Source organism: Zea mays, chromosome 10, assembly GCF_902167145.1.
Source record: "Zea mays cultivar B73 chromosome 10, Zm-B73-REFERENCE-NAM-5.0, whole genome shotgun sequence".
Lineage (NCBI taxonomy): Eukaryota > Viridiplantae > Streptophyta > Magnoliopsida > Poales > Poaceae > Zea > Zea mays.
The window spans coordinates 120,366,735-120,377,586 of record NC_050105.1 but is presented as its reverse complement, the minus strand read 5'-3'; the positions used below and the strand labels follow the sequence as shown (position 1 = coordinate 120,377,586).

General features: G+C 49.6%; 1 protein-coding gene, 1 non-coding gene and 1 pseudogene across 2 annotated transcripts; 1 reads left to right on the top strand and 2 right to left on the bottom strand.

Annotated features, from left to right (window-relative positions):
* Window positions 1-221: 221 nt before the first annotated feature.
* On the bottom strand, window positions 222-1,716 carry LOC103641661 (uncharacterized). Its single transcript, XM_008664988.2, has one exon. It carries the CDS (start codon window positions 1,244-1,246, stop codon window positions 659-661), a length of 588 nt encoding a protein of 195 aa, XP_008663210.1. The 5' UTR covers window positions 1,247-1,716; the 3' UTR covers window positions 222-658.
* Window positions 1,717-1,761: 45 nt separating this feature from the next.
* LOC103642758 (pentatricopeptide repeat-containing protein At3g26540-like) lies at window positions 1,762-7,964 on the bottom strand (annotated as a pseudogene).
* MIR2118c (microRNA MIR2118c) lies at window positions 6,299-6,431 on the top strand. Its single transcript, NR_121110.1, has one exon. It is a non-coding gene; the product is annotated as a microRNA MIR2118c (primary transcript).
* Window positions 7,965-10,852: the final 2,888 nt, after the last annotated feature.

Below are 10,852 nucleotides of genomic sequence, written 5' to 3'. Positions count from 1 at the left end.
CGAATTAACGCGCCCTTGTCCTATGTGAGCCGCCCAAACAAAAAACACGCATCCTCCCAAGTAAACAGCACAAGCACCTTTCATCCCCACGACGAATCCACGCCAAATTTATTTATTTTTTGTCCTGAGAAAGCCGCACCTTTCTATCTTTGTTTATTCAGAATCCGCAGATACGAATACTATACGACACGACAGTATGCATGCATGACACCATGAATCACAGGACAGCGTCTCGTGACTAATAAAGTTGCACAAAAAGAAGAATTTGCCAATTTACATTTGTACTATTGATGGATTCTTAAAACATGATTGAAATTGGAATAATGCCAATTTAACAGTGGGAGAAATGGAGAATGAAGAAATAGTGACATGACTACGGCACCGCTCTATTTTTCTCTGTATCTGCTCACGATGAACAACTGAACCCTATTTATTTGCAGCGTCAAGAACGTGTCTCTACTCTAATGGAGCAGCAGTATAATTTACTAGCCACCGTACGTTTTCGCATAGGAAGCATGCATGCACGGTTCTTCCTCGAAGAGGCAGCTCGCACTTTAGGCTCAGCAGCACACCGTACCATCCATGGAGGGCTGGAGGCGCCAGTTGCCTGCGTGGGAAGAGGGGCTCGCATTGGCTGCGCAAGCACGCTCGCGTCGCGTCAGCTCGCCCTCGCCGTGGCCGCGGCGACGGTCTTCTCGATGACGAAGAGCCTCCGGAAGATCCTGATGAGCAGCACCCACGTGCCGGCGCGGCGGCGGCAGTGCCGGGCCGCGCCGGCCCTGGACGAGGGGCGCAGCGCAGGGGCGCACCCGCGGGCCGCCGCGGGCTCCGACTCCGCGTCCGACGAGTAGTCCGAGGACTCCGGCCACAGGCCGCGCGCCAGCTCCTCGTTGAAGTCCTCCCACAGCAGGTCCATCCTGTCCTCCACCGCGGCGTCTGCTCCCGCCCCCGCCGGCCCTTGTCGCGCTGCGGCCATGGCGGTGCGTTTGAGTGCGGCGGCGGCGGCGGGAGGAGAGGGAGGGGACCTGCAGGGTGGTGTGGGTGCCGTCGAGCTGGCGGCCGCGAACGGGGGGAACGGGAGCTGGCGCCACGCCGCCGCCGAAAGTGGGCCTGCGACGACGACAGCAGCGGCAGGCGGCTCGAACGTCGTCGTCGCTGCGGCTGCTGTCGAAGTGGCAGCCGGGGAGGTGAAGTCCATATCCATTCCTGACACTCTCGAATCCGTCGATCGATGGTGGCGAGGCATAGATATAGATGATGACGTCGCTGCTGCTGTTAACCCTTGGGCGAAGTCTAGCAGTGATTGTTGCCGCGCCTGTGTCCACGGACCACGGCCCCCGCCCCCGCCCAGTAGGTGGCGCGGCACCCCGTGGTCCAGTGCCGGCCGTGCGAAAACCAACACGCGCGCGGCATATGGAACCCGGAGCGGATCCACGCTCGTGTCGCCGCGGTGACTGGACCTGGCCTGGACTGCAGTGGCAGAAGAATCCGGCTGCCGAGTTTCACCGTGTGCCACTGACTGACATGTGACGTGTACCGGATGCGTAACGCTGTAACAGTGAACGTGCGTACGTACGTACTCAGCTCAGACTCTCAGATCCATCTGGGTCGATCGATCCGCCGACAGGAGGGCATACGGTGTCGTGTCTTCCACCGACCGCCATCATCCTGGGAGCCCGATCGGTGGGCGTGGGCGTGCCGTGGTGGTGGACCTGGTGATTTGAGGGGGGGGGGGGGGGGGGGGGGGGGGGGGGGGCACGGCGCAGATGGAGCCGCGAGGGAGTGGCGAGGGAACATGAGCTGTTTTCAGCCTGAATTCTTGTCTTAGCAGGGTATCACTATCGTAAGTGCTGATTGTACCCGTTCATAGGCAGCTAAAAGATCAAATTCAAGTTTGTGGCATCTCAGACAGCCCATTCAGCTTCTCAGCCACCTAAAACCCCTCACAGTTCAGCAAGAATCTCAATCAATCATCACCAGTTTTGTCAGCCTCAGCAAGAATGACATGGGCTCTGCATCGTCACAGCCACTGCATTCGTAGACAGGAGCGGACTGAACAAATATGACGGTTTGCTATCATTGATGCGCTGCGCAGCCCTCTCCCCTAATTTTCTGCTCCCATATTCCCTGCAGCAGTCAAAGATCCTGAGCCACATGGCGGTTGTTGGCTCAAAGGGCATGTGGTCCACGAAATCCTCTAGCTCAACCATGTATCCATATGCTTTCCCAACAGCTCGATCATGCATTCATGGTGTTCGATCCGTGGAACGATGCTGTTGTACTCATCAGAGTGAAGTAACTCCTTCCCAACCTGACATGCCCCTCACAGATACACGAAACCAGAGTCACCTTCACTATGGTACGCGCATGCAAAGATCATAGAATTCCACAGGACGACATCATTAGATGACCCTAACTCAAAGACCCGGGCGGAATAATCAAACAGCCTACACTTGGAATACATATCAACCAGCGCACTTCGCAGTATATCGTCAATGTCGTTCCTGTTTCTGATCATGTATGCATGAATGTGCTTCCCATGCTTAAGCAGAAATATGTTCGCACAGGCTGCAAGGGCAGAGCTGAAAAACGTTGACTGGCTAGGTTTTGCCTCGGATTGCATCTCACGTAGGGGTAGGGCATGCTGAGAGCGTCCGCACTCATGGAGTGGCGTTCGTAACCTGAGATGATCGAGTTCCAGGAGTATCTCTCTCTCTCTCTCTCTCTCTCTGATCCCATTTCAAATAGAAGAAGACGTTCTGCAGTCCTCAGGCATCCACATTTGGAATACAACCTCACAAGTGCATGGAGCTCCTCACCTTTCCCAAGGTCAAGCAGCCCTGTACAGGCATTGAGTACAGAAGCCAGTGTAACTACATCAAGCTCCTTCGTCTCCTCTGCCTCATCTGCTGGAACAAATCTAAAGCACCGGCCAGATCCATGGGCTTGACATAACCAGTCAACATAGCATTCCAGGACACCAAATTGTGTTGTTCCATGCCATCAAACACCAGTTTTGCATCAGCGATCCTCCCACAAACAGCCAACTCTACCCTGACACAACCGAAGTGGACATCACCACATCCTTCTTTGGGGCCAGGTTGAAGAGCCTTTGTGCTGCATCAATGTCGCCGCACTTGGCATACATGTCTACAACAGAGCTCCGCACATGTATGTGGTGGTGGTCATACCCTCGCCGGAGCACAAAACTAAACTATGTATGCACTTCCCTTCTTTAAGTGCGCAGCTATCCCGGCAAGCAAGCATTGCATGTGCGACAGTATATACCAGCGGCCGCCTAACGCCAGCCCGTAACATCATGAAAAACATATGAACTGCCATGTCGCCCATACCAGCAAGACGATACCTCCGGATGATTATGTTCCATGAAAACGTCATTGGGTTGCAGGATGTCATCAAACGCCCGCCTTGCGTCCGTAAGCGAGAGGCACTTCCCGTACACGATATGACCATGTAGCTGCTGTGCTGCCTGTGCACCACGCAGGTCAAGGCACTCAGCAGCACAGCAGGCAAGCACTGATGCCAGCGTGAAATCCTTGGGGCGAATGCCAAGAGAGTTCATGTCAGCGAAGAGGGAGAACGCCTCTGCAGGGTGCCCGGCGCGGGACGAGGCGGAGATGATGGCGTTCCAGGAACCGCCGTCCCGGCGTGGCATTGCGTCGAACATCTCCCGCGCGTCGGCGAGACTGCCGCAGGCAGCGAGGGACTCGATGGCGCGGTTGAAGAGGAATGTTGGAGTGAACGAGACCGAGGTGGAAGGGGGGGGGGGGGGGGACGATGACGAGGAGGAGGCGAGGTGGGAGGCGACCCGGCGGGCGGCGGCGAGGGAGCGTCGGGACTTTGCCAAGCGGAGGAGCGAGGCGTAAAGAGGGCGGGAGCAAGGACTTTGTTAGGGAATTTTGTTCTAGTCGTACTCCTTAAGCTCCAAAGACAAAAACAACTACTAATAATAGTACAGATGATACCTCGATGGGAAATGAAGACAATGAATTTCAAAAATATTTGCATGAATTGAAGGATTATGATCAAGTAGAGTCAAATGAATTGGATAAATATATGTCAGAACCCCTTTTAAAGCATAATGATCAATTTGATATTTTATTATGGTGGACGGGAAGGGTTGCAAAATATCCTATTCTCACCCAAATTGCAAGGGATGTGCTAGCAATACAAGTGTCAACTGTTGCTTCTGAATCTGCGTTCAGTGCTGGTGGTCGTGTTGTTGATCCTTATCGCAACCGTCTTGGTCCGGAGATTGTTGAAGCTTTGATATGCACAAAAGATTGGGTAGCGGCATCTAGAAAAGGTGAATGCATATATTATGATGAAGTTCAAATTTATAGTTACCTAGCAATTATTTTACTTATATTGATGCATATTTGTCTCATTCAAGGTGCTACAAAATTTCCAACAATGATTGATGATCTTGAGGTGCTAGACTTTGTTATTGCTGCTGCAATGAATCATGAGAATGAGATGGATAAGATATTTAAAGATTATTAGTTACTTACTGCCTTGTTTTTTTACTTGGGTTGGTACTGTTGTTTCATACTACTTGCATACCGATTCATGCTGTATATGTATTTATTTATCTAAAACTGACTTATTTTTGTGCATTAACAGGATGAAGACGTACTAGAATTTTCTAAGAATAATGAAGATGTAGCAAGTGGCTCTTCTCCATGAGCAATGTGTCTTATGCTTGTTGAGAGATGTGAGCAAATGAGACTTGGTTGTAATAGTCTATGTGTGCTAAGTGATCCTGATGTGAGCAAGTGATTATGAACATGTGTTCTAAACTTTATATTATGTCATGTGTGCCAGTAGACTTATATGATTTTTTATGTTAGTCAAGTTTTATGTGGTATATTAAACTATGTGTGCTCCGGATTTACGTTAAACTTTTTATTTGTTGTAAAGTTATGAATATATGGTTTTATAGTGTGATTTTACCGATTTAAAATACCAATTTTCATTCGATTTCGATATTTACCGAACCGTTTTTCGATTACTATATTTATCTTGTTTATTTTTGTTACCAATATATTCGTTTTCGTTTTCGTCCCCCACAAAGTAAATATGAAAATGAAAACGGTAGAGACCCGACCCCTTGCCAACCGTTTTCATCCGAGGAGGCGGAGCACGAGGGAAGGGCGTCGATGGCCGTGAAGAGGTGCCCCGCAGCAATGTGGGTGGAGATCGCGGACACCGTTGAGACGGCGGTGGACGCGGACACCATGTTGGCGCTTGGCGGCTAGCAAAAGGATGGGTGCTGCCACAGAAGTAGGGGCGACGACGCGGACGCCCCCGCCGCCTAGGCCTCCTCCCTCCTGAGTTCGCCGCTCGTCTCACCAGTCACCACACCAGCGAGGCGCGGGTCTCGCCCGTCGAGGTCCTGGGTTCGGGCCAGCGTTTTCGGGGGTGAGGACGGGCTCGCGCCGAGGGGCTTCACCGGTACCTCCGCCGTTCGTCGGCGGTGGGCACTGGACTTCAGGTGCGTCTGCGTATCTCTCTTCCGCTGCACGAAACCGAGCTTCCGGTCAGTGGAGTGAGGGTGATTCTGGGCGATTCGGAGAGATTGTTCGTCGGGTGGCGACGACCGTGGGGGCTCCGGTTCCGTCGACCGCGTGGCGGGGTCTTTGCTGGCTGGCGGTTCCGTGGGGAAGGGGGATTGGGTTGAAGGGGAAGTTATCCCTCATACTCTACTGCACAAGGTATGTTTTATAGTTTCTCCTTTCTTCTATCAATACTTAAAGTGCAAGTTATATGACACATTTTCTTTTCCATTCTAAATGCATGCTTTAATACTGGTTATCATTTATCCATGAGTGACCATATAGATGAGCATGAGATCTGCACGTGCTCTACATTTAAAAATGCAGGACAGTGGCCTGGCTATCGCATGCTCCTTCTGCATCTTGGTTTCTCCAGAGTACACTACAGGTCTATATATATACATCAGAGAGAGGGTTTTCTGTTCAACAATCCAAGTGGTTTTCTTGCTGTGGAGCATATGGAAAGTTGTAGTTGTAGGATTTATGAGTGAGCTGGGAAGAGGAAGAGAGGGCCTAAGAGCAGTGGGAATGGGAAAATTGAGAAAACACTAGTTTCCTCCTTGAGAAACAGAGGTGGAAGCTTTGTCCGGTGTTTCCCAATGACTCCCATTCCTGCCGTTCTTAAGCGCTCCATCCTTTTCATTTTGGCTTGCTGCGCACTTGTTTCAGTAGACTACCAAATTATGCTCCTATTTCGATGATTTGCATTTGGAAGTGAGCATGGAAGAGGAAGTAAAGATGATCTAAGAGCAGTGGGCATGGGAACATGGAGGAAGGCCTATGAGGTTGAAACCTCATTTTGTGTCTTCCTAATGCCTCCCATTCCTATCGTTCTTAGGTGATCCTTCCTCTTGCTTTAGGCTCACATGACATACATGATGAGTGGTGATCTGACATTTTTTTTTCTTTAATGTTTGTTTTGGTATGCTTCAATAGATGCATAGTTTACGATGTTGGTTTGCTTACTGGAATTTTTAAGATTAAAATTCTTTGGTTTGTTTGGTCACAGACAATTTAAAGGTATAGCTTAGTTAGACTGCCAGTAATTCAAGTTTCAGATTCCTCTAGCACAACCATACAACTGCTTAACTTTGACTGTTATGAGTATGAACACATCTTATGCTGATATTTATCAGCTAGCATATGGAGTAAAAAACTTTCTAGCATTTCCTCGAACTTAACTGCAAGAGACAGAAATGCTATTTGACAGAACATATGATGGCATGCATTTTTTGCCATCTTCTCTTTGACCAAGTACTGCAAAAGAAAGTACAGATAAACAAGGATGATGAAACACAAGATATGAACACCGTCATCTGACTCTGCAGCAGAAACAAAATTATCAACTTCCTGCAAAATTTGAACCAAATTAGCTACACTGAGATCACACAAGCATTGGGCATAGCAACAAAAGGTGGTCGATAAGTTTGCAAGAAGCAAATGTGGCAAGTAGAAGATTTATGACTACCTGCATTCTGTCTGCACTGCAAAAAAAAAAGAAGCTCGGCTCTGGCAAATGATTGCTCAACATGTGAGCTCCTGGCGATATGCACTAATAAGTGATAACTGGCTACACTCTGGGTCCAAGCAGCTGTGCACCATCTCATAGAGCCCCAGCCAAGTGTAAAGTTTGCAGAGCCGAGAATTTTTTACTCCATGCGTACTTTGTGCTAGTCTCTAGTAATTGTTTCCGGTCATCTCTAAGTCACAATTTCATGGGAACTCATTTGTTTTCTTCTTCTTAAAAAAAAGAGAAGTGCACTAATAAGTAGAAACAATAAAATTGGTGTCTATGTATGAATAAACAGCTTGGAGTTTTCTTGCTAGCCTGAACATTTCTTAGTTTTTCAACTGTGACAACTGTCACTGTCTTATTGTCTTTCCTCTTAGCCTGAACGATTATAATTTACACCTCTCAAGCTTTCAGGTGTCAACTGTGATAGTTATCACCATCTTCTTGTTCGCTTTAGTTATGATGTTGTCAATTTCTTATGCCTTGGAAGAGCTTCTAATTGCTTTCAAATAGCATGGTATTCCTGGCATCTGAATCATGGCTATAGCTGAAATGTTTAAGATATGTTATCCCCTAATTGTTCTAATTCTTAAATGCTGGGTATGCTGGTGGTCCTGTTAGATATGGGTAAAGCTTAAGATTCCCTCCATATGATTTGTATTTACACTCAGTCTGCAGGACAAAGCTTGGCCATTTCATATCCACATGCCCTCTCCGTGTCATCGACTGTTTCAGCTCTAATTATCTGCATGGACCAGGTCTGTCTGCGCATCTCTCCCTGGAAGTGGATTTGGAAGAGTTGGGCACCTTCTAATTGCAAGTTCTTTATGTGGTTGGCCATTAATAATCGTTGTTGGACTTCTGATAGATTGGCTAGGAGAGGGCTACCTCACCAACCAGCTTGCCCCTTTTGTGATCAAGCTGACAAAACTATCAATGACATCCTCTCATCTTGTGTCTTGATTAGGGAGGTTTGGAGCTGCATTCTAAAGTGGTTAAGGATCTTAAGGTTGAGGGTTTGTTTGGGAGCAAGTGTAATAGAGGGGATTGAGTGGGTTAGAATCCCTTATTATTCAAGCAAGTGTAATGGAGAGAACTGAGAAGGTAAGAATCCCTTAATATTCAAATTGAATAATAAGATATTCTAACCCCTCAATCCTCTCCATTACACTTACTCCCAAACAAAACCTGGAGCTGATTCTGGTACCCATTTCTTTGAGTCGTTTATGTGCATGGTGGGGCAAAGCTTGTTCCTTACTTCCTAAGGCCCCGTTCGGTTATGCTGGAACAAGAGTAGGAACTATTCCAGGTTACCAATTGTTATATAAATTATACAGTTATTCCAGCTGGATTCTTTCCTGGAGCAGAATCCTGAATAACCGAACGGACCCTAAGTCTATCCAGAAAGGCTTTAATTTGATGGTCATCTTGGTCTCTTGGGAGATATGGAAACACATGAACGCATGTGTGTTTGATGCTACCTAGCCGCATATGCAGTCAATCCTTTTCTAGGTATCTAATAACAGATATATGTGGTGTTTGGCTGGGGCCTCGGGGCCACATGAGCTCCTTCTTAGGAGTAGTTTTGCCCCCTAGGTGTCCCCTCAGCTAGACTTGTATCTGGGTTGTTCTGTTGTTATTTTATTTTTATTTTCTGAGTATTGTATGGTATTTGAGGATACTTTCCTCGAGTTGAACTCGATTTATTCCTCTTAATAAAATGACACGCAGTTCTCCTGCGTGATTCAAGAAAAAAAAGGTCTGTCTGCGCATAGTTTACTCCACGTGAGGTTAGTTTACTCCACACGAGGTTTTCTACATGGTGATGTAATGGCCTATATACATTTCATATCTCATAATTCCAGGCATATGGTTTTTAGTATGAGGGAGTAGTAGAACCTAAGACTTGAGAGTAAGTCTTGAATAGGAAGATGGAGATGGCCTAAGAACAGCAAGAATGGGAACATGGAGGAAAGCCTGAACTATTTGTTTTATCCTCTAGCTACAGAGGTACAGGCTTGGTTTGGTTTTTCCAGATGCCTCACATTCCTTTTGTTCTTGAGCACTCGTTCCTTTTCCTTATGGCTTACATCACAATTGTTTTAGAAAAAAAACCAAAGCACACAAACTCGCTATGAATAATGATTTCAACTTGCGGGTGATCCAGGAACGAAGCGAAAGAAAATAGGAACTAAGGGCAGTAGTTTGAATCCTTGAATTGCCTAATATGATGCCTTTATTTTAACCGAGATGATTGGTTAGTCTCGCTGTCTCAGATTCCTTGGCAAGTAGAACTCCATGAATAAATAGTCAAGAGGATGTGTAGAATTATGAAGTGCTTGAGTACAATATATAGACTCACAACCCTAACCCTAATGGGCCGACAACCCAACAGTGGTGTTGGTCCACACACACAGTCTAACATTCCCCTGCAGTCGCAACGGGGCACAACACACGATGAGACTGGAGTAGAAGCCGAAGATAGGAGTCGACGGGTTGAAATCCCCCGCAGTCGCAGCGTCGTGAGGCGAATGTTGCGGCTGGAGAAGAGACCGATGTGGATTCTGAGAAGGCGATAGCCCCTAGATGTCGAGTTAGCCGAAGTCGAGGTGGCCGAGGTCAGGAGACACACAACAGGAGCCTGTTCTTCGGGAGGGGTCGACATTCGAGCATCAACGATCGGCAGGGCGACACAACAAAAGAGCACCAGCAGGCCGACCTTCTTGCTTCTTCGATCGTCCGAACATCAAGGTGCCCTGCCAGGGAGGCCGACGGCAATGCACACATCTACGTCGGTCATGGTGTCCGCACCCGGGGCAGAATAGAAGGGGAACGACAGATCCGATCGGGAAGGCTACGACAGCGACGGATCCGGCGAAAGGGACAGTGGATCGAGCCGAGAAGGCCGCAGCAACATGGATCCGGCCAGGAAAGCCGCGTCAGCAACGAATCCAACGAAGGCGATGAAGAGGTGGGTGGCGGGGCGGGTCTAGCCGGACAGGGGCCTGCGTCGGTCCTGGCAGGTGGTTTTGACGATGGCGATGAAAGAAGCTCGGTAAATTTGCCCTGCTGGGTGCTAGAGCGGGCAGGAGGGGGTGGGCGACGGGGAGGCGCCGCAGGTGGACATGAGCCGGGGCTGTGGCGACGGCTAGCCCGCGCGTGGTTGGCTGCAGCGGGGCACCTGTGGATGCACACGCGGCGTGCACATGTTGACGGGGGCGGGGAAAGGGCTGTCAGTGTTAGAGCACAGGTGCCACTGCCGATGGGGAGGCGTCCATGCCTAGGTGCAACCGACGACGCAGTTGGAGGCGCCCTGGCAGCACTTGTGCGTGCAACAGTGAGAGAGACCGCCAGGGAAGTTGCTGGCGCCGGCTGCAGCAGGCTAGGCCGGTGGTCAGAGGAGGGAGGGAGGCCGACCACCAACGATTGGGACGCCGGTGGGGGGGCACGGCAGGGACTGGCCTTGGGCAGCGACGGGGAGGGGCAGAGGTCCGGCACAGCGGCGCAGGAGGACGGGGCGCAGGCTAGCAGCGGCGTAGACCCCCGCGTGGCCGGTGTGGCCCCGGCGGGCTCGGTCCGAGCCTCGGCGGGCACGACGTGGTCCGGCCCTCGACGGCCTTGGCACGGGTGCTCGCAGCCCCGACTAGGGCGTGAGGCTGCGTGGCCGGGCACGGAAGGTCGCGGGCGCGCGCAGCCGGCTGAAAGGGAATTAGGCTTACACCTAGTTCCTAAATAATTTTGGTGGTTGATTTGCCCAACACAA

Excerpts from the sequence above, each read along its gene's own strand:
- LOC103641661 (XM_008664988.2), bottom strand. The coding sequence starts at position 1,246 with ATGCCTCGCCACCATCGATCGACGGATTCGAGAGTGTCAGGAATGGAT.